The following is a 22,372-nucleotide window of genomic DNA, read 5'->3' on the forward strand; positions in this document are numbered from 1 at the left end:
ATGGCCGCCGTCGGCGCCTCTCCGCCTCGTACCATGACGACCTCCCACGTCGAACCTCGCGATCACACTTCTCTCAATGGCTATACGTCGCCGGCCACCGTCGCTAAACCGAGAAATACCTTGGATGCTTCCTCACTCGGCCCAGCCAGTGCTCGGCCCGTAAGCGTCGACTTTCACGACGAGAGCTGGGTCCAACTGTCAAATGCCAACGTCGATCTTGCGAAGCCGCAAACCGCGCACTTTCTTCCTGTCCAAGGTTCATATGATCATGCGTCCCCGGCTGTGTCTTCGGATGGATCTGAAATCATTCCCGCGTCCGAATCCTCCACCGCCAGGCAGTCTCAACCAGCCACCGTTGGACCCGTTCTTTCCGACCTTGATGCGCTAGCAGCAAAGTTCACCGATTCATCACTAGATCTCAGCTTCTCGCCTACATCGCGCCAACGGTATGAAACGTCCACCGTGAGTCCCAAGGACCGTCCACGAGATCAACACGTGAATCGAAACAGCCGCGAGTCCGACGACACAGCAAGCACCTCACCACAGCAACAACCGTCTGCCGAGTCGTCGGTTGCGACAAGTGTGAGCTCCATCTCTGGCGTCAACGATAATTCGGAAATCCCGACAAATGGTGACTCGCCGGGAAGCTCCATCATGGAGGGAAACTTGTCCAAGAATCTGTCCGTTCCACAGTTCCAGTACCACCACCAGCAACAAGAGCATCCTGCACAAGTTCCCAGCGGCGGGTTGGGCCAGTCTGCACAATCCTCATCTTCCGAGGTCCTGGAAAATGGGGGTCACGTCAGGCGCCACCTTACTCCTACGTCGACATACTTCCAAAGAAGTTCCTTTCCCCGACCTCAGTCGTCATACTCAACCCTCTCCGACTGCAGCCCGCGCGGCAGGTCCCCCAATCTCCTGCCTGGTGGCTCCCACATGCGTGCTCCCTCTGTCCAGTCTCGCAAGTCCCCCGATCCGAGACCGTCGTCGTATGCAGAACTTCTCAAGGTGCCTTACCCACAGCAGGCCCCTCCGTCGTTTTCACTGGACAATTCGGATTTACGAACCGTCATTGGAAACAATGCATCACTTCTCAGCACGCAAAAAACATTGGAAATGTACCGGCAGAATGTGAAAAAGACAACGGATCCTTCCACCCAATACTCTTTTGCCGTGTTCCTGATATCGACGGCGCAGGAGCAAGGCGTAGATGTGTCGAACCCAAAGTCGAAAAAGACTGCGCAGCAGCCATTGAGGGATCTCGATAGCCCTGTCGTGGAAGGGTCTGTGACCAGCCCTTACGACTTGATCCGCGAGGCTCGCCAAATCCTGCAGCGTTTGGCAAACGGCGGGTATCCTTTCGCCCAATACTACCTCGCCGACGGCTATGCCTCTGGCCTCTTTAGTAAGGGCAAAGAAGACTACAACTCGGCCTTTCCGCTTTTTGTTCTCGCGGCCAAGCACGGTCACGCCGAGTCTGCCTACCGCACCGCTCTGTGCTACGAGTTTGGATGGGGATGCCGCAAAGACCCTGTGAAGGCTGTTCAGTTCCTTCGCACTGCCGCCTCGAAGCGGCATCCAGGCGCCATGACGCGCTTGGGCAAGGCATGTCTTTCGGGCGATTTGGGTGAGAAGCGATACCGCGAGGGCATCAAGTGGTTGAAGCTTGCCGCTGAGGCTGCTGATCTGCAGTACAACGCTGCCCCCTATCAGCTCGGCTGCTTGTACGAGACCGGATACGGCGACGATATCTTCGCGGACGCGAGCTATGCCGCCGAGTTGTTCACCCAGGCGGCAGACCTGGGCCACCCGGAGGCTAACTACCGAATGGGCGATGCCTACGAGCACGGCCGGCTGAATTGTCCTCGCGACCCGGCCCTGAGTGTGCATTTCTATACCGGCGCTGCTGAACGTGGGCATTCGGCCGCAATGATGGGCCTCTGCGCATGGTACATGGTTGGAGCGCCTCCTATTCTGGAAAAGGATGAAGAGGAAGCGTACGAATGGGCGCGGCGATCTGCAGAACTAGGTAAGACGGACCGCTGACTCGGTCCTGCTGGTTACGCTGACGAGACGTGAAACTAATCATGGGTCTCTGTAGGTTTTGTCAAAGCTCAGTATGCCGTAGGGTACTTTACGGAAATGGGGATTGGCTGTCGGCGCGATATCCTCGAGGCCAACGTTTGGTACGTGAAAGCTGCCGACGCCGGTGACGAACGAGCCAAGCAACGTATTGCCGTTATTCAAGCCGCTGTAAGCGGCGGAGGTATGCCCATGGACGTCGGATCACCACGCGGCAAGAAGGGCGGCAAAGACGACAAGGACTGCGTTGTCATGTAGGAGAGCCGCGGCCGACGAGAAGAAAGGACGAACCAGCCAGAAATAATGAAGGCCAGGGAGAAAACATAACTCGATATCAGCAACGATGCCTGGACTGGATACCGATAGATACCCCCTCCCCTACGATTGATCGCAGGCAGGCCGCCGCGCTTCCCCCAGTTGAATTGCTGCCGGGAGCAACCGGAGACACTCGACATATATCTCATGGTATTGCGTTTCTTTACTTTTCTTTTCCTTTTTTTTTCACCATTTCATACATTTGAACAAAACTTTGTCTACAAGTTAGAAGGCTCCCTAATAGCGTCTGCGTGATTGCATGGCGCACCATGCATATTCCGTGCACACACCGTGTCGTCTGCCAAATAGAGCGTTGGCGCTACGTGCTATGCCACGGATCATCGCCGAACCAAGGAAAAAAAAAAAAGAGACGATATATTGAGGGTGGAAACCAGGGCCGTAATGGAGCATAGAAACACAAGCATTTGAAGAGGAGGCAGACTCGAGAACTGCAAGCGAAATTTGCGTCTGACATGGACGGGGTTTTATTGTTATTTTTTTGCATGGGAGTTTTTTGTTTTCTTTTGCAATTTCTTGGCATGTTCCTTTGAGTGTCCGTCAGGCGAAGTTGATCTTTTTTTTTCTTTTTTTTTCTTTTTGTTTGCCATGCTGAGGTGGAACGATGATACACCGGAGTAGAACTGCCAGGGGTACACCGATATTAACGCAATAGGACCGTTGCATATTGTTCTTGTGTTGAATTGGATTCCACGGGGATTGTCCTCCATGTCTGTTTACGTCGTTTTGGCACGTCTAGGGCGAACCCCCGTGACGAGGGAGTTGGGGAGTTTTATCACATATCCTCTTTCTTTTGCTGCACAGCCAAGAACACGGCTTAATATACTCTGGCCACTTGAGACGCATGACTGGGAACGGTGCGAATGTGTGCAGTGTGCTTTGTTTGTCATGTTGCACTGGAGATGTGTGCGGCCGTGGACGTGGACGTGGACGTGGACGTGGACGTGGACGTGGACGTGGACATGGACATGGTCACGGACACGGACACGGCGAAGCTGCAGTACGTAGGTGCTTGGATCACGGCGCCTTTGCTCGCATCTGGTTCCGGTTCTAGTTCTGGCTCCTGGCGTTGCCGACCCTCTAGCGGCGTCGCGCTTCTGGCCTTCTGGCGGCGATTCCGTCGTCTCCCGAGGGGATTCATTCGCCTTGGAAGAGGGGGGTCGGGCAGACGGCCAACGAAGCGACCAACCTCGACGAGGAGTCGTCGCTGTCCCCAAGTACGCAAGACCACATGACCACGTACCAACGTACTGTGAGCGACGCTGGCCCAAGGCCCAAGGGAGACCGAATGCAACTTGATGGATAAGAGATCAAGTGCGGCTCTGACATCTCACGTCACGTCACGTCACGTCACGTATGTTATGCGAGGGCGGGCGGGCCGGTGGAATATGGAATATTGACGGCTCCGCTCCCCAGGTTCCTCCTGTTGCTCCTGTTCCTGTTGCTGTTGCTGTTGCTGATGCTGGCTGGGCCTGCCTGCTGCCTGCCCTGCATACGATGCGAGCGGTTCGCTCGGGTGCGGCGCATACAATGACTATGCAACATGCAATGCACATGCACAGAACTGTCTCTTGTTTAGGGCCGACGATGCAGGGAGGATGTCTGGATGGATGGATCGATGATGGACGGACGGCGCTTGGGGCAGATTTGCTCCGGGGGCTGGGGAGCTGGCACAGACAGCTTCGCCGCCCAGGCCCCGATCTGTCACTCGAAATTCGAAATTCATCCGATGGTCGAGCTGCGTGGGGTCCTTGCACGGCCGGTATTGCATCATAGATACAGAGTAGATGGGCTCGAGTACTCCGTGCTCCGTACCATCTGGCCAGCGTCTAGCCCTGGACCGTTGGGCTGGCGTCGGTGGCCGACGACCGGGGGCTCTTGGCTCGCTCGTGATGGGCGATGGTGGGAGAGTGAGTGGTGGGCAAGACAAATATCTGGGCCATGCCATGCCATGCCGTCAAGTCGGGTCTGGTCCGGTGCGGTGAGTGGGCGCGTCGTGGACGCGACCGACGGCACCGAGTCGCGGCGTCGCTCGCGGGGGCGCGTCAACGTCGCCTGGACAAACACGCCAATTAACTTGGCGGGGCCTCAGCTCAAGCCCATCATGATGAAGCACGTTGCATCGTGATGGTGACGCGAGCCCGCTTCATGCGCCAGAGGTCCGTCCCCATTGTGCCCTCGGGCTGGACTGAATGGTCCCGATATTCCCCTCGCAAGGGAATACGAAGGAACAGAAATAGCCATCGGGCGCCACTAGTAAAGCACTCCATCTATTAAAAGGAGTTTGGAGAGGCAAGGGGGCTCGTTTATCGTCTCTGCCGAGTCAAGCCATTATTGACCAAAGGGTCCATCCAGACAGACGATCCAAGCTTTGCACCCCATTTTTCCTCTCCCTCTCTGTATTTTGCATCAAGCCGTTTCCTCAGAAACAGAGCCGTCGGGGACGGGCACAGGCATCGAGAAGAACAAGCCTCCCTTGTGTGGATTGTGCTGTTCCCTTGGCTCCGTCTCCCGGCGTCACAACTCACAAGCCACCCACCCCTCCCGACCTGCTCTGCTCCCGAGCAGCAGGCGGGGGAAAGCGAGAAAAGGCATGACGCCGCCATGCTTTGCAGCTGGATCGTCCGGCACTAACGGGTCGACGACGAGGGCGACTGGGGTGGGTAGCTTATAGTTTGCTCGAGGGATGGAAGGGAAGTGTCCAGCCCTTTTTTTGTGATGTTGGGGAGCTCATCCCGGGTAGCAACAGATCTCAATATCGCCAGCCCGCACAAGGGCCCATGACTTATGTGGCCAAGAAGAAGGTGTATTTACGTACGAGGTTGCGCCAACAACTTGTGCGTCCCAGTTGCCAACCCACGACTGCACGAGGTCGGGGTAACCAAGCATCGCCCACCTTTTGGTGGTGGGAGAGGGATATGCAGAGATGTCATGGCGCTACTCCGTAGGCTTCTCCTCTTCGTCCGTCGTCCGTCGTCTCCACTACCACATGTCTATCGCTGTATGGAGTACTACTGCGTATCTGTGCTACGCTCGTCCTGTCCGTACCGGTGGGAAGGCATGAAACTGTTCAGAAAGTCAGGTTGTGCTTTGTGACACTGACGGGTGAGGGAGTGCAGAGGCCGGGATGCTAGTCAAGGTCCCGCATAGCAGGCAGGGGGGAGAGTTGAAACGAACCTGTGTGGCTTCGTTGTCTGGGATGGGAGGGACTCTGCTTGCTTTTCCTCTTCTCCCCTAGACACGGCTGTTTGCAAGTCGTAGAGCAGCAGTTCGTTGCAAGAAACACGGTCATACGGACTGGTAGTAGTAGTAATACTAGTTACCGAGTATGTGTGTCTGGTTTGGGGCGAGGGCGAGGGCCAGGGCCAGGGCCAGGGCCAGGGCCAGGGCCACGACCGGGAGCAGCTGTACGTCAACCGACGCCGATTCAGATCTGTCGGTATCCAAGGGAGACGAAACAGCTGGCTGTGTTTTGCATGACCATGTGCAAAGTGCCAAGTCGCAATGTCCGGGACGCCTGGCTTCTGGGCCATCTCGGCATCTCGGGGTCTTGGGGGTCTCGAGCTGTCGACTTCCGTCGTTCTGGGCTTCCGAGGAGAGATTGAGCGGCCAATGATGTGGACGGCCGTCACGACGGTGATGGTGCGGCGCAGACCCGCGGCGTTGGCACTGCGTCTGGTCGCCAACAGGCAGCCAGCAAAGCGCACTTGGCCTGGCGGCGCGGTGGCAGTGGCAGGCAAGGGTGCCTGGACCGACCGGCGGGTACCTCCCGACCCGTTTCGCTACGGGCTACGGGCTACGGGGAGCCTGGCGGGGCACGCACGTACGTAACTAGTACGTACTCCGTAACGTCAACTCAACCTTACTGCCCATCCCAAGCCGTGACGTGACGTGGGCGTGACCGACCACTCCGGCCCAGTGGCCCACCGTCTGTCTCACAGCCCGAGCCCGACTCCAGACACTCTATGCCCCACGCCCCTGTCCTTCCTTCCCTTTGCCCTTCCTTGCCTTGGACGTCCGCTTCCATATTAGGCCCATGCATCCTCTTTAACTTGGCAAGCCCCTCACCTCCAGCGCACCCGCCCGTTGACAATCAGACCACCCGCTGCTGCAAGAGCCACCCACCCACCCCCAACTGGAGGCAGGCACCCCGGCCACCCCCGTCTATACGTGTATGTTCTGCCCAGCCGCCTCACTTTCGTGCGTCGTCCGACCTTGCACCCATATATCATCAGCGCAACGCATACACGTATCGCATCGCATCGCACCGCACCGCATACACGTATCGCATCGCGTCGCATCGCAACAACCTCACCCGCACCCGCACCCGCACCCGCACCCGCACCCTGTGGCCGAATATCCGCCTTCATCTTCTCACAGTCACGCGCTGTTGCGGTTCTGTCACTCAGCTTGCCTGCCGATAATCTCGACCCGCCTTCTTCTCTGGCCCTCGCCGGGCGCGCACCGGCGCCAACTTTGTGCGTCACCGAGAGAACAGCCTTGTTCACGGGCACGCGCCAACCTCGACGACGCCCAACCGCGCCTTCTTCGACCTTGACGTCGAAACACCCGACTCATCATGCTTCTCCCCTCAGCGCTCTCGTGCGACTCGGCGCAGCCCTCGCGGCCCGCCCTCCAGTCCAGCTTCTTCTCTCCCCCAGCCAGTCCTCCCACCCTTCACCACTCTGCCACGGCTCTCGGCAACATCGTGACGACCTGCCGATCGTTACAATCGCTCATTGCGACGACGCCCGCGTCCGCCTCTGCCTTGCCCTTGGCGCCGCCGCAGTCCTCGGCGCAGCTGCCCACACCTCCGATGGCTCATGCTGCGCTGCCGATGAAGCTTCGTCTGCGGACACGCCCTGCGCGCTCAGACGCCAAGAACAACGACGGCGAGGACCCGGACTCCAGGCGAAAAGTAGTCAAGCGGCCCGCGCCCCCGCGCGGCGTCAACAAACGCCGTCGCGGCGGCGGCGACGACGTGGGCGGCGAGGACCTCTCCTCGGAGGAAGAGGACGCCGACAGCGATGCCGAGCCGGCACGACCACGACCACGCGCCGACGACCAAGCTGAAGAAGAAGCCGCCGCTCCCGCCACGCCAAAGCGCTCGCGGATAGCCCCGGAACGGCTGCCGCTGGGCCTGGCGCGTTCCGACTTTCACGACATTGACCGTCTGGGCGGCGGGAGCGAAAGCACCACCGGCAACGGAACAGCGGTCGAGGTGGAGGCGGACGGCGAGCAGTGGAGCGCCGAAGACGACCGCGTCCTGGTCGAGCTCGTCCTGGAGAAGCTCAAGCTCTCCAAGTCGGAGTGGCACGACTGCGCCCGCAATCTGGGCAAGGACAGGCACAGCGTCAACCGGCGGTGGAGGAGCCTCATCATGAAGGGCGACGTCGGTCTCAAGACGAGGTCAAGTAGCCGCCGCCGCCTGCACTCTACGTGGCGGTGAAACATGCCGGCGTCTCGAATCTGTGTATTCCCTTCTTGTCCGGCCTCTCTCTGCGTCTCCAGGGCAGCGGCAGAAGACGGCCATTAGCAGAGCATCTCGACTTTTACTTCACGTGCGGGGGGCACATGCACATGTATGCACACGGCCGAGTCCCCCCCAAATTTTCCCACAAGCTACAGAGTACGTGCTAACTGTATATTTGCGATTTGTAGCAAGTGAAGCCCGTCCCACAGCAGAGGGCCAGCTCGGGCGTTTTGGCGGGCTCAGCAAACAGCTGGGAGGACCCAGTCCTTGTTAATTTGCTTTATGTCTATTTGTTGTCTATTTGTCTATCTGGTCCGGATATATCCCCTCCAAAGAGAGGAAGTGTTTCGAGCGTTTCTGGTCGGCAGGTTGGCAGGTCTACTTGGCCGTGTGTTGGACAAGGCGTGGGAGGGAGGGCGTCTCTTGTACCGGCGCTTCGAGGACGGGTTGGTTGATTGAATGTCATGTTTTGCCAGTCGACTAGCAAACTTATCGACGGGTTCGCGCCACGGCCTCGGGCCCGCTGGTCGGTTCCCTTTGCCGCGTCAGGGTCCCGACCGCAAGGGTCCCCGGGAGCCCGCGGTGGCATTTTTTATTTTTTTGGCGCCGTACGCGCGCTTTCTTCGTTTCCGTTCGGCTCCCCGCGGCGCCTCCATTTGCCGTGTCGGGTCCCGCCGCACATGACCTGCCGCGCGAGACACTCGACATTGCGGTGGCGCTTCTTCACACCGACCCCTCGGGCCGCAAACGAAGCAGAACCAGTGCCGTAGCTGTATTTTCTCGTCTGTCTTGTACCCGTGCCCACAAGGAATGCCGTTCGGGTGCCCATGTGCCCAGGTCTGGGCATTCATTCCCCAGGGGTCAAGTCGTGTCCACATGGTAGTTATTTCGCGCCGACACGACCAGGGGCGTCTACGTCTAGTTTCCCCCTCCTCCGCGGCCCAGTCCGTCCGGCGGCGCGCCTGCAACGTCGGCTTCCTGAGGGGGCGTCATCTCGCCTTGCGTCATCATCATCTTGCGCACCTCTTGTTCCACGTTGCCCTCTGCGCCGTCCGCGTCCTCCAGCGCCCCCGTGACCTTGTTGGCGAGCTCAATCTTCTTCTGGCACGCCCTGTAGATGAGCTCTTCGATTGTTTGCGAAGCAATCAGTCGGACCACCTCGACGTCGCGTCTCTGGCCCAGGCGGTGGGCCCGGTTCTCCGCCTGAATGTCGTCTTGCGGGTTGTCCGACTGGTCAAAGATGATGACCTTGTTTGCCGCCGTGAGGTTGATGCCGGTGCCGCCCGCCCCCGTCGTCAGTAAGAACACCGGGATTTTTGCATCCTCGTTAAACTCGTCAATGAGCGTCTGCCGCTCGGAAACGTCGGTGTTTCCCATCAAGACTCGGTGCTCGATGCCCTGCAGGGCAAGAACCTCCCGCAGAAGCTCGATCAGCCGAGAGAACTTGCTGAACACGAGCACCCGGTCTCCCTTCTCCTGGTAGTGCCTGATGAGCTCCAGGAGCTTCTTGACCTTGCCGCTGTCCAGTTCCGCCGCGGACGGAATGTCGAACTGCTTGAGCAGCCCGGGGTAGTCTCGACACCACAAGTGGAGCTCAAAATCGGACGAGTTCTTTAGTTCTTGGACCAGGTGCTTCATGTCCGGCTGATGGAGCTCAGATTGGGGGATTCTATCCATTAATATCCTGCCCATCTCTGCAACCATTTCGTCCGTGAAATGCCGTCGGAACAGCAGCGGATGCAGAGCTGCTTTGCGGAGCTGCATCCACACGTTATTTTGGTCGTTCTGTCGCCCCTTGGCCTTGGCTGCCCGTGACGACGGCTCCAGCTTGAAAAGCGCTTCATATTCGCCGTATGTCTTCTTTTGTGAATCAGTCATGTCGCAGTGCACGACGGTACAAGTCTTTGCCGGCATGTCTGACAAGACTTGGTCCTTTCTTCGCTGCAGGATGAACGGCTCCAGAATGGTCCGCGCCCGTTTGACACGTTCGGCATACAAGAAAGCTCCGTTGGACACGTCCCGGATTGTGACCTTTTGGCTGAAAATGTACTGAATGTCGTCCATGTATCCGTCAAACATCTTTGGGTTTATGAAATTTAGCAAAGCCGTCATCTCGAGCAGGTTATTCTGCACCGGAGTTCCTGTCTCAAGTTAGCTCAACAGCCGAGCAAGCTTTGCGCGCGTCAAATCTGTCTAACCGGTCAGGAGCATCTTCCACTTTGCGGGAATGCGGCGCAAGTCTCGATAACTCTTTGTTTCCTGGTTTTTCATCTTGTGGCCCTCGTCAAACACTGCTGCGTTCAGATCAAACGACTGCATGGCCTCAATGTCCGCCTCCGAGTTGATCTGCGAGTAAGTGGCCAAAACGACATGGTACGACTCTGGATGTCGTTCAACTTCATGAGCAATTTCAGCTCGTTCCGCCTGCGAGCCTCGGTACCCCACGATGGACAGATCTGGAGCAAATCTCTCAAACTCATGGAGCCAATTGTTATACGTGCTCGGCGGCACCACAATCAAATTCGGCCACGGCCGAGTCGCCTTGGGTTCCCTCTCATACTCCTCGACCAAATGACACATGAATGAAATGACTTGGCAAGTCTTGCCCAAGCCCATCTCGTCTGCCAGTATACAGCCAATGTCATAACTGCACAGCAACGACATCCAATTTAAGCCAAAGAGCTGGAACGGCTTCATTTGGCAGTGTCCATCCATCATCTTGGGCTGGCGAGGTATCAACGGCCGTGTGTACTTGGAATTCATGCTACTTGGTGTGGGCGGCATGTCGACAAAGGGGGATGCCCGACTGCCTCGCTTGTCGTGACCAAATGTGTCGAGATCCCATCTGTCCATCACACTCTTGACTGCCTGGCCCTTTATTTCACACTTGGCAACGACATGGTCAATGGCAGTCACTGCATTGAGGAATACTTCAACGGCACCAACGGCGGACTCTCCTGTGCTGACTCTCGGCGACTTTCGAGCACCAGCTTTCTTCGTCGCACTCACACGGCGGGCCTGTGACAAGTGATCAAACGGCCTCTTCTCGATCAGAGGTTCCAGAAGAGCCTCTTTCATACCCGTCATTGCTGCAAGTTCCTTCAGAGTGCTCGTATTCAGACAATGGAGCACCCTATCGTCGTTTTCTTCTGACGGGGCAGGAGACGGCTCGGCCTCATACGCATCTTCTTTATCATTATCGACCAGGTCAATGACGAGCGGCTTTTTTCTAGTAGGTGGTGACGGGTCAAAAGACTTTCTAGGGGACGAATCATTTCGCCTCTTCAGTCCTTGGACGAGCCGGCGCCTCTGTGGCTTTTCCTGCTTCTTTGGCGGGCTCGAAGGGAGGGAAGGCGACGTGTCTCGGTCAAGCGATATTGGGTTCCTTGCATTACTTCGTATTGCAGCTTTTGATACTAACCGCCTCCGAGTTGTCTTGCTGGGTTGTTGAGAATTACTCTTTCTTGTCTGCTTTGGCCGACTCTCCAGCCAGATGACGGCATCATCGAGATCGTTTTTGCATGCCTTGAGTGCCTCTCTAACCTTTTCCGAGGGATACATGTTGCCAAAGACATCATATATCTGTCGCATTTTAGCCTTGAGCTCTCTCTCCTCCGCAGCCGGGTTGTACGCAAACTCGGCAATCTTAGCCATGAACGTGGTAGGCCGAATGTCCCCCCTAGGGGGGGATGAGTCGCCTTCATCCTCGGAAATCAGACTTATTGGCTCTGCAGCAGGTCTTTTGGGGCCCTGTGAAGGTCGCGAGGGTGGCTGTCGAGGGGGCGGCCGAAAAAAGGTTCCCGCGGGTGCGAGGCGAGAACCCAGTCTCGAGGGCTGCTTTGGCTGGAACGGCGAGGATGCGGGAACCTCGACGACGCTAGCGGGCGAAGAGGAGCGTCGCGTATCCAATGTTAGACCCGGCTTGCTCAAGATCTGTGTCGGTTGTGTGGTGTCTCTTTCTCGCGGAGGGTCGCGCAAAAAAGTTGAAGGTGAGCAAGGAATGGTGTCCGCGGCTAATTCGTCGACATCATCAATGCTATCTGGGAATCGTGAGATGAACGGTGCTCGTGGAGTGGTACTCGAGTGCCGTATTGGCAGTGGAGGGGACGAGTTGGCCATGACCAGCAGGGAGGAGAGACGGAGGCGAAGGTAGAAGAAGAAACCAAGGCAGCAGAAACCAGCGTTGGCTGGCGCAAGCAAAGTCCCGAATTTGACAAAACGACCAGCAAGAGCAAAAGGAATGGAACTGCAGCTAGTGCAATACTCGTGTAAGCGATTGACGCCGCTCGCGCATCCCTCGTGGCCCAGGTGACGGTGCAGGGAGAGACTACGAGCGGCAACAAGTGTTGGGAGTGGTGCAAACCACTTTTGACGCTTCGACGCCCCAAAGCGGGTTCAATTTCGTGACGACCGTTGGCGTCGTCGTGCCGCGCCCCGACGCCCGCCGCGACGCGCGAAATCACGTGACTTTAAAGAGAGGGCTGGACACGGCGACCATGTAACTAGTAGTTATGTGCTTGAGAGGTAGGTACCGAGGTAGTTACTTTCTGGTAAGTAGCTTGGTATGGCTCGGCCGCTGCTTCTTTTTCTCAAGCATGAATCTCAAGTAAACAGAGCTCCATAAAAGTCGCACACCACTTCGACAACCAAAACACATCGCAAACCAAGACGCACCAAGACGCACCAAGACCTCGGCCAGCAAGTAAGTTACTGGAAATTCCCAGTGGAGACAGCAGTGTCTCTCATACTCCCTCTCATACGGAGCACCCGTCCATCGCATTCACCCGTCGTCCCAAACACATCCGTCCAACCACCAACCACAATGGCAACCCGCCGCATCATCAACAGCGAAAAGACCATCCTCGAAAAAGACGACCAGACCGAAGAGTCCAACATATCCCCCGCCGTCCCCAGGTACGTCCCCACTCCCGTCCAAACGACAAGCTTGCCAGGTGCCGCTGACCCCCAGTTCCCCCTTCCTTCCTCCCTTGATAAACAGAGATGTCATTGTCAAGCTTCTCGGCTTCACATTCGCCATGATTGTGGCCCCCATAGGCTCGTACTTTCTGACCGTCCACACCATTTTCAAAGGTCAGCGTCTCTCGCGTGCAGCCACGGCCTCGGGTACACTCCCTCATCTCACACGCTCGAGTAGGAAACTCGTCCTATGCAGGGGGCCTGGCCGCTCTTCTGGCCAACGTGGTGCTTATAACCTACATTATCGTGGCAATGAAGGAGGACGATTCCGCCAGACCGAAGCCAGAGACGAAAAAGGACCAATAGGCAATCTGCTACTGTTTGGACGTGCGCTTCTCATGGATATTTTCAAAGCCATGTATCGTCATTGTTGTGTCATGGAAAGCATTCGCAAGCAAAGGGCAAGGTCATCCAAGTTTCGTGGCGCGGATCTCTGTTCATTTCCCCCTTTCAATTCCATACATTCGTGCTTTTTTCATGATATCTACAAGCCTATTATAGTGGCAGGAACGCGCTGAGGGCTTTCGCCTGAGCCAGATCATGAATGCCCAATAAATGTAGTTGATAAGTGATGTTCAAAGGCCCCCCCCCCCCGAGTGGCCCGTTTTCCGCTCATTCCGCTGTCAAAAGGGCCCTTTCATCTCAGTCCGCCCACCCGCTCACAAAACAACATCTGTCACCCCGCCAAGCCTCTTCCTGAGCGCCTGGTAACGGTTCCTGATAACAGCTCCCGCTGCGGCTGTGCCGACTACCTGAGCATGCGTTGCCACATTCGAATCTGCAAAAGCAAGTGTCCTCGTCTCCGTCGAAACCTTCCTGGCCAAGCTTTCAGTGTTAACCATTATGATCGGGTATCGAGAACAAGTCTTGGTGGGGAAAAAAACATGACACTCCCAAAATCATAATTGACCTCTCAAACAGACAGGCTCAACATTTCTGTTTCCGAATTCGCCAAAACTCCATGGATTCAGTACCTCGCATGTATAAACAAGGGAAAAGAGGCCTTCAAAGAACCATGGTCCAATACGATAAGGCTACAAGAGCAGAGCTCTAGCCTTTTTTGCTAAAGTGACGACTGAACCAGCTCTTCCGGTTGTCCGTATTTCCGTCTTCTTCAGGTGATGTTTGTCGTCGCAAAAGAGATGGTTTGCGAGCCACGGCTTGGGGAGGAGGCGCCGCCTGGGGCTGCGTTCGGGAAGGCGGCGGTAGCGGCAGAACATGGTGCTTAGCCTGCTTGCCGACAGAGGGGTTCTGGACGTCATACGCCTGTGTCTGGCTGAATCCAATACCATAATCGTTGACGGGCTCGGAGCGCTTCGCTGGTGATATCCTGTCGATGGAGCTGTTGTCGCTGGACGTAGGGTCCGTCTGATAGCCGGCAGGGTCTGAGTTGCCACTAGGTGCAGCGGATGTTACAGTCTCGTATGACCTGTCCTTGTGAGGCATAGGATAAACACCCTGCTCGCGCCCGTACATCTGAAAGTGCGCCTCAGATTGCATCCTCTGGCTGCGATCTCGAGAGGCGTGCCTGCTAACCCCATATCCTCTTTCATAACCACTACCGCTGAAGCCGCCGCCCGCATTTGGGTTGTCGTAGACGCTGTTTCTTGCTGTCCCCGGTGTGTGTACTCCATACTGGCCATCTCCCTGCCTGTACGAGACAGGTCGGCTGTTGTAAAAACTGTCTTGGGGGAATCGTGGCTGGCTCGCAGGTTGAACACTACTTCGTCTATTCCAGTTTGCTACTGAATCCGTGTCTAGAAGACGGACCGGTTAGTCATGGACGAGAAAAGATGGGAACAGCAGGTACGGGCGTCACAACTTGCCAGCTCGATACGTAGATTTACGCTGGTAGCCACCGTCGATTGCAGCCTCGAAGCTACGGATGGTGTCCAGCGGTCGCTCCCATCGATTTCTGGTTGGGTTTGACTTGTCCGGGTCCGCTACGACATCAGTATAACATCTCGGGTGTGATTTACATCGCATCGTGTTTTAGCGGAACATACCAATGGGGTTTCCCCAGGCATCCTTGTGCCGCATGGAGCGAAGAGAGACTTGGGTCCTCTCTGACTTCATGGCCGCAACCATGGCTAGTAGAATATGTGAGTAATGATTTCAAAGGGACGCAACGGCGCAAATTATGAGAACGATGATGATGATGATGATAAAAAACGCCAGCGTGCAAGAGCACGTTGGACATGAGTGGGCACTTACATGGCTCAGCTTCGTTCATGGCCAAGGTGGGATCGGCCTTGCTGTGTAATCGCTTAGCTTCCTTTTCCTCGTGGGTCTCGTGAAATTCGTGCTTGCTCCCGCTGCTGCGATGGGTCTTGTGAGATTGGATGCTGTAGCTTCGTGGCTTTCCTCGTCCCTTTTGTTGTTGCTCCTGCGACGGCGGAAAAGGGGCTTGCTGTGACCGCTGCGGCTGCTGCCGCTGCTGATGCTGGTCCCCGCGAGAAGCCATGGCGTACAACTGCGACGTAGGATTGTTTTTATTGCGTGAAATGACCCGTTTGATCAGTTTCGGCTATCTGACGAGGGTGGGCTGGCGCGTGCGCCAACTTGGGAGACTGGGGGAGGCAAAGGATCGGTCGATGCCAAAGCGTCCAGGTATTGTTGACTAGTCGGCGGGTAGGAGATTATGGGTTCCCGACAGAGACGGCTCGTGAAACCAAGGCAAGGGCGTTGGAGGACCAGGATTACAACGATATATTGGCGGACAGCGCACCAGTGCCAGACTGCCAGACGTGGGCTAGGATCTAGAAGCTCTGCTCGGATCGAAATGCGAAAGTGAAGATGTTCCTTCGCAGTGGAGTTTTGCTCAGCAGAAGGTGGGAATTTTAAGCAGAAGGCTGGGTGAGGAAGTCGTATGCTTCCTGCCAGCCAAGGCCAGGCGTCCCGGACCCGAAGGCTGGTGGAACCTGGCGCGCACTGTGAGTGCGAGTCTGTGACAAGCTCGACTGGGCGATGGATGTTCGAGTTCCTTCTGGCCACGCACACGCAGCCAGCCTGGACCAGGGTGTGTCGGGCGGTGCTTGACTGGGGCTCGTCACAGAGTGGCAAGGTCGTGACAAGGGGGGAGGGGTGGCCCTGATGGCGCAGGACCCGGGGCTGCAAATCAAGGCACCACAACGACCGGCCAAAGGTTTAATGGTGCAAAAGCCCGATGGCGCCCTGTCGTTTGCGGCGCAGAGCACGGCGCGGTTACCGAGTAAACGGGCTGGGCAGCAGAGTTGCGCAGCGTCTGGTTACTGAAAGCGACACCCACTTTGGCCGTCCTCTGTGGGACATCAGCCGATGTCGAGGTTGAGGAATGGAAGGATGGCGGCTGGTCCAGTAAAGACGTGCCGTGTTGGGCAGTTGATGGCCACGATAAACTCAGATGCCTGGGCTATCCTCAACAACAACTGGGTTTGCCCTGCGGTGTGCGCAGTCGTGCGAGGTGCCGGTCTCTGCGCGCTCGACGGGGTGCTCGGTGGATGCTCAAGACTCAAGAGCGACGGGGTGACGGGACGACGGGGTGACGAGAGGACGAGAGGACGAGCGGCGCGGGCACTGCGAGTCTTGCTGTGCTGTCTGCGTCTGCGTGAGCTTTGTCCCTAGACCAGACTCTATCTAGTTCGACCACGCGGGGGCCTTCCCCCAGATGGAATCGGAATTTGCTTCTTGACGTCAAGGGACTAGCAATGTCTCACAAGAGTGACAGGCTCGACGGCCGTCCTCTCTGCAACTTGGCAAAAGCTCCTTGTGCTTGCCGTCGTGGTAATACCAGCCTGCGGCGAGCCCGCAAAGGAAGGTCCTGGCAAGGATGCTTTGGTTGCTTTCTCCTTTGGTATTGGATTTGCGTTTCTCGTCGGTGATTGTACAGAGCAGGTTCTCCGTATGTGTGTGGACAAAATGCACAGACTCCTGGTATGTGAATGAATTTCTTCACGACTGTGCGCCGGGAATGCACGGGGCTACGGGTTTGGGCTTCAAGTCCAAATCGCTCAGGAGCTGTGTCTCTGTTTGCCGAGTGGAGATGGGCGCGCGCCACGAGACGGAATAATGGCAGACCAAACCGTCAATGTCGATGTCCTTGGTGTTCAGTGCGTCCTGGTGTGCTTCGTATAGCGTTGATAGTCGTTGGGCCCTTTGTCCTTTGTCCGAGAGCATCAGGGTACGAAGTGCGGGAATGGACACGCATCGCTGGCCCGTAATACCAAATGCAGAGGCCGCCGAGTATCGTTGTGATGGCAACGGCAGGCTCACGTCACCCCCGCGGTTTCCTGGTCGCCAGTCGAATAGCTGCTGTGCGGTTGATGCGGCTTGCCTTTGTGTCTTGGTGTCGCACATGCGATTCGCGAAGGACGATGGAACTGGATTCAAGACGCTTCTGCCTTGGGTATTATGCGGGAACTTGGCAGACTGGCACAAGATCCAAGTCTAGCACAGGCAGGCCTCTGGAATACGAGGAGGAGGCCAACTGTCCACTTGCAGGGAGGTAACCAGGTGCCTGAAGTTTGCCGGACCAGCAGACCCTTTTTTCCTTCCAGATTGTTGCTGTGCAAAAGCAGAGTCTGCTCTTGTTGAGCTGGCCAGTCGTTGACGATGAGACCGCCGCAGGCTTGCCTAACTGCACTGCACTGCACGCACCAGACTCATGCACACGGTCGAGGAAGTCGCCAGGCACGACAATGGCAGGCACTCGCTTCAATGCTTCCAGGTTGCTGCCGCGTCACGTATTGTCATGAATAGATAAGTACCAGCAAGCAAGTTCCTTGCCCGTTGGTTACGCTGCTGCGAGGCATCGTTGCTTCCAGTGGAGCACATCGTGACGCGTCAACATTGGCAGTCGCCAGGCAGCACCAGCACCAGAGAGGAGCTGGAAGCAGCAGATAGTGGCGAATATCATGTCTCGAGGGTACGAGTACTCGCTCATGACCGCACACGCACGCAGGGTGCGTGCCAAGTGTTAGGGTTAGGGTTAACCAGCCTTGCAGCTTGCAGGCCCGTTGCTCCGCCCGTTTCAAGTCTGCGGAAAGCAAAAAACATGCTTCTGCTTCTACCAGTATCAGCCGTCAAAGCAGTCAGAAGCAGCCAAAAGAGTCTGGTCCCGGCTTTCCTTGCTCGAGCCCCGTCATTTCCAGCTGAATTGGCCGCCTCCAAGACGGCACAAGAAAAAATAAAATGGCATTATGGACATCTGCACACTGCCAATGAGGGGACGTGGGCGTTTTCATGTTCCATTCCGGCGCCAGACCCAGTCAGAGTCTGTCTTTTCCCACGCCAGGCACGCCCGTCACACGTCACCAACATGCCCAACTTCGTGTTCGTTGTCCACCTTGTGGTCCCTCCCCACCATCCTGGTGAGCAGATATGCAAGGCTTGGGGCGCAATTGGCTTGCCATGCCGCTTCCTCTGCTCGATTGGCACACATGCCATGTCTTGATGGTGACGCAAGTCGTGCGCAACCAACTCAAGGCCACATCCACCATCCCAGCTCCCATGTTGCTCGGCAGAGACAATTGATGCGCAACATCTGGCGGCAACGGCTATCTGTTGCTCTCGCATCAATCTGAAACAAGCCTGGTCCGTTTCCCATGACGCTGTGACGAAACAAATGCATACTAACTACTTAACCTAGTAGATAGTATTTGCGTACTCCGTACACGACACGGGAAAGCGCACATCCTGGCCCACGTTATTATGTAAAGTACTTGCATACTACGTACGTACTTGGATGTATGCATGCATGGACATCTGGGCGGACTAAGAAAAAGAAAAAAAGATCGGCGCGGGGCTCTTCTTCTTGGAACACGGCGGGGTGGCTTCTGCATCGACAATTTCATCACCCACTTTCGTACGTGCATCTCTGGCAGTTTACTGCCTACAGCCACTTGACGGGTTCTGGGACTCGTAGAAAGTCTCATTTCGCCTTGCCCTAGACATTTGCAAGGAACCATTGGGCGCCGGGCAATCAACATTTGTTTCCCTCACCCTGTCTGGAGTACGGATGACTACATCTCGAGCATCTTGGCCGTGGGTGTTGCATCAGCCGCCGGCGCCACCACCTTGGCTTCAAATCTTGACCCGCGATGCTTCCGGAAATAAACACGTGCCTCTGCGACGCCGTGGCTCGTGTTGTTAGCCCGGACAATCGTTTTCAATTGAAGGCAAAAAAATCTGCAAACCAGCGTCGCGCTGTCGCAGCAACCACAACTACGACCTGGTACCTGGCAAGATGTCTGTAAGTACCTATATTGTCTACTTAAGTAGGTAGGTGCCAAGGTACCCAGGTAGGTCCAGCAGGTATTTTGCTTCCAAGCTAATAAGTCAGTCCCTGTGTAAATCTCCTTTGTCCCCAGCGCACGTCGCAAACTCGGGCCAGGGTTTCACGACTGTGGTTTGAATAATTAATTGTGCGGGATGGCGGGCTACCCGACTCTGTCCTTTTTGACACCAATGCGGTTCGCCACCAAGCCACCATTGGCCAAGCCCATACTTCCCGTTGTGTTATCGGCCCATCGACGGACTAACCAGACAGCAGTTATTCGCCAAGTTATCCAAACAGAACTGCATTTGTCGTTCCGGCATCCCGCGACGGTAGGACCGCGCGCCTGCTTGGTGTTGGGCGGGATCACCCCACAGCCACTTGATAGTAAAGTTGACGCCAAACCTGCATCAAAACCATCATCCTTTCGCCATCAATCAATTGATCGCCATCGCTAGGTTGTTCCGTGCGAGCCCAATGTCGTGGAATGCCGATTGTGGCCGACTTTGGTCCTGTTATTTTTGGTCAAATACGGGCGCTACACGGCTACCCTACACCCATGTTACCATGTACCCACCCGTACAATGGCTCAGAATGAGTAAAGCCAAGCACCATGCCTTGGATCCTCTATCTGTACGTACACAGGCCATGTCTACCAACTATCATATCCTCCAATGATGTCGATGCAAGCAAGCTGTAAGACGAGCATCTTCCTCAATCTTCACAAATGACAATAACTTACAGCACTGACATTGGCATAGCCGGTATTAAACCCACCAGATACCTACCTAAGGTACTCAAGTAGGCACCAAGCAGAATAATACTTTGGCACTGAATGCGCGACCCATGGCGCCCGGTGATCACACAGCTCATCACAGACATCTCTAGTGTCCAAGCGCCGTCCCGCACCCTCCCACAAGCTCATGGCTGCCAATATACCACAGTCCAGACAATGCAGCCAGTGATTGATATCGGAACTGCGCAACAGCCGCCTCACCAGCGCGATTACGGACACGGGGGCGACGCGAGGGACGACTTGATGTCATGGAGTTATCGGAGAGGCTGATCGCGCGCAGGGGTCCAGGGTAGCTAGCCATGCTTAAAATGACTTCCAAGTTGATATACGTCTGACGCACTCCGTGGCCAGGACGGCGGTACAATAGTTCACCGTGCTTTCAACGCGGTCTCATCCGTCGGTTTGCCACCCCACGCCTAATTGACAGCAACGGGGCTCTCAACGCATAATGCTGAATGAGCAACCAACCGTTTGTCCAGATTGTGACTCCGAGCAGCCCTTGACTGGCCCGGCGGGCAGTACAGCCAACTACTCTCCGATATAGACGGGTCATACATGGCCTGGTCGACGGGTTCGCCTCCTCCCAGAGCATTTCCCGACATCATCAGCTCATTGTTTCACCAAACAGCACCAGATCGGCCAACGACGCCGACGGTGACCAAGAAACGCACCCAAGTTTCAGCGTCAACAGAAACCGTGGCTACTATCGGTCGTGAGACAAAGTGTCGATATTTCAGCTCGAATCCCACGGGCGCGCGTTCACGTCATGCAGACACAGGGTACAAAAATCAAGTCCCCGAGCAAAGGTTGGACGGAAAAAAGAAGGTTCGGGTATTTCGAGGTTTTGGAAGTCTTTTTTTTTTCCTTTGGAATGGAATGCCTTAAACCAAGGCAAATATGCTCTTTATCCTTGCCTCGACCAATGCAGCCAAATGAGAACCGTCCCCACTACCAACTCCATTCCGAATCCTGGCACTTATATCGAAGAAGGGTACAGCATGACACGAACTGAGGCGCCGAAAGACTTGGTGGGCAGAGGAGAGGAGAACTTGGCACGGACAACGCCAGAGTTGCCTGTGACAGGAAAGGAAGAAAACCGCATTAGTCGGAGTGTACTGTGAAGACGAGCTGACTTTGACAGGAACATCGCGGGGAGGGGAAGGTGCAAATTTACCGTGTGGCCGTGTGACTTTGCCCCAGATTACGCGGATCTTGGATCCGCGGATCTCCTTCTGGCCGCGATAGACGTAGGCGACCTTCTTGCCGAGGTAGAAGCTGCGAGTAAAAAAAAAAGGGCAACTGTTAGTACGCCGAATTCCACCACTTCACGGCAGTGGGTGTTCGCGGGCGACCTACTTCGCAGCAGAGGTGTCGTCGACGCCCTCGATCTTGATCAGGCTGGTGCCAGGGCTGGTGACGTGACGGGAGCGCTGGTAGCTCAGGTGACGTCCCCTAATTCGACAAGCCGTCAGCAGAGTGTTGCGTTTCTGTCGTGGGATTCATTCCCATCAGCACAGCGTGGTGCAAGTCGGGCTTCGACCAGGGTGTTGCACGGCCCAACGCGGCAAAAAAGGAAAAAAAATAAAATAATGATTCCATCGACGTCGAGTCGTGCAACTCCCAGTTTCCGACCGACCGCAAAGATTCATGTTTCGTATTCGGCCATCATCGCATCAGGGACTACTCACTTGACGTATACTATCGAGTGGCATTGTAAGCGAAAGGTCTGACTTCTGGATTGGGCCTCGCCAAAATGCGACGGCTTTCGTTCAGCCAGGAAAAGGATTGAATGGAAACTCACGTCTGTGACCGCTCTCGGAAGGCATCTTGGCTGATTATTTTGTATCGTTATAGCACCTTCCCAAACAAACAAAGTATACAATGAAAGAGTAGGTGGAAACTGTCTTATCTAAAAGACCTTTCCCTGGTTGTTTGTGCACGTCGTTGTGTCGTGATGCTCGGCTGAGGAGGAGTGGATGCGATAATGGTGTGTGGTGTCACTAGGACGAAAATTTGTGCCCTCCAGATCACGTGGGTCATTAGGGCAGCATCTTCAGTTTTGCGCGCAGAGCCTGGTGGCGGAAGGTTGCACCGCCACATGGGCTACGCCTAGCCACTCACTCCACTCGCGAAGTGAACATCATCAACGCATTGCAGGTGCAAGAGACGCGGTGGGAATAGACGGACATAAATCTAGTCACCATAGCCCCCATCAACTATCAACCTTCACCTCCAGAGACTGCGATGGAATCGAGAGGAGCAATGAGAGGTTCTTTCCCGGGTCATTTATTATGTGCTGAGATATCTTGTCTAGTGGGCTGGAGATGACGGCCTGGATGAATACTGGCTTGCGCCGACGCACGATTGAAATTGTCGGGGACAAGGATTGTGCAAAGTTGTGGGCGACAGACAGAATCTTGAAAGAGATTCTATTGCTGGAAAATATGCACTGGAAAAA

At 55.8% G+C, this 22,372-nt stretch overlaps 6 protein-coding genes across 6 annotated transcripts; 3 read left to right on the forward strand and 3 right to left on the reverse strand.

The window, feature by feature from the left end:
• Nucleotides 1-2,340, forward strand: MAM_03615 (protoplast regeneration and killer toxin resistance protein; the record flags this gene model as incomplete). The annotated part of the gene is made up of 2 exons (XM_040822414.1): nucleotides 1-2,029; nucleotides 2,102-2,340. The coding sequence occupies 2 exons, from the start codon at nucleotides 1-3 to the stop codon at nucleotides 2,338-2,340; spliced, it is 2,268 nt and encodes a 755-aa protein (XP_040679557.1).
• Nucleotides 2,341-6,994: 4,654 nt separating this feature from the next.
• On the forward strand, nucleotides 6,995-7,864 carry MAM_03616 (MYB-like protein; the record flags this gene model as incomplete). Its single annotated transcript, XM_040822415.1, has 1 exon — nucleotides 6,995-7,864. The coding sequence occupies one exon, from the start codon at nucleotides 6,995-6,997 to the stop codon at nucleotides 7,862-7,864; it is 870 nt and encodes a 289-aa protein (XP_040679558.1).
• Nucleotides 7,865-8,806: 942 nt separating this feature from the next.
• Nucleotides 8,807-12,007, reverse strand: MAM_03617 (SNF2-related protein; the record flags this gene model as incomplete). The annotated part of the gene is made up of 2 exons (XM_040822416.1): nucleotides 8,807-10,029; nucleotides 10,087-12,007. The coding sequence occupies 2 exons, from the start codon at nucleotides 12,005-12,007 to the stop codon at nucleotides 8,807-8,809; spliced, it is 3,144 nt and encodes a 1,047-aa protein (XP_040679559.1).
• A 703-nt stretch (nucleotides 12,008-12,710) lies between these two features.
• On the forward strand, nucleotides 12,711-13,171 carry MAM_03618 (Vacuolar ATPase assembly integral membrane protein VMA21-like domain protein; the record flags this gene model as incomplete). The annotated part of the gene is made up of 3 exons (XM_040822417.1): nucleotides 12,711-12,802; nucleotides 12,858-13,012; nucleotides 13,062-13,171. The coding sequence occupies 3 exons, from the start codon at nucleotides 12,711-12,713 to the stop codon at nucleotides 13,169-13,171; spliced, it is 357 nt and encodes a 118-aa protein (XP_040679560.1).
• Nucleotides 13,172-13,915: 744 nt separating this feature from the next.
• Nucleotides 13,916-15,329, reverse strand: MAM_03619 (uncharacterized protein; the record flags this gene model as incomplete). Its single annotated transcript, XM_040822418.1, has 4 exons — nucleotides 13,916-14,622; nucleotides 14,713-14,808; nucleotides 14,872-14,955; nucleotides 15,080-15,329. The coding sequence occupies 4 exons, from the start codon at nucleotides 15,327-15,329 to the stop codon at nucleotides 13,916-13,918; spliced, it is 1,137 nt and encodes a 378-aa protein (XP_040679561.1).
• Nucleotides 15,330-20,890: 5,561 nt separating this feature from the next.
• Nucleotides 20,891-21,740, reverse strand: MAM_03620 (Ribosomal protein L35A; the record flags this gene model as incomplete). Its single annotated transcript, XM_040822419.1, has 5 exons — nucleotides 20,891-20,988; nucleotides 21,089-21,189; nucleotides 21,271-21,366; nucleotides 21,603-21,612; nucleotides 21,716-21,740. The coding sequence occupies 5 exons, from the start codon at nucleotides 21,738-21,740 to the stop codon at nucleotides 20,891-20,893; spliced, it is 330 nt and encodes a 109-aa protein (XP_040679562.1).
• Nucleotides 21,741-22,372: the final 632 nt, after the last annotated feature.

The sequence above is a fragment of the Metarhizium album genome (assembly GCF_000804445.1).
Source record: "Metarhizium album ARSEF 1941 chromosome Unknown scaffold_7, whole genome shotgun sequence".
In the NCBI taxonomy this organism is placed as follows: Eukaryota; Fungi; Ascomycota; class Sordariomycetes; order Hypocreales; family Clavicipitaceae; genus Metarhizium; species Metarhizium album.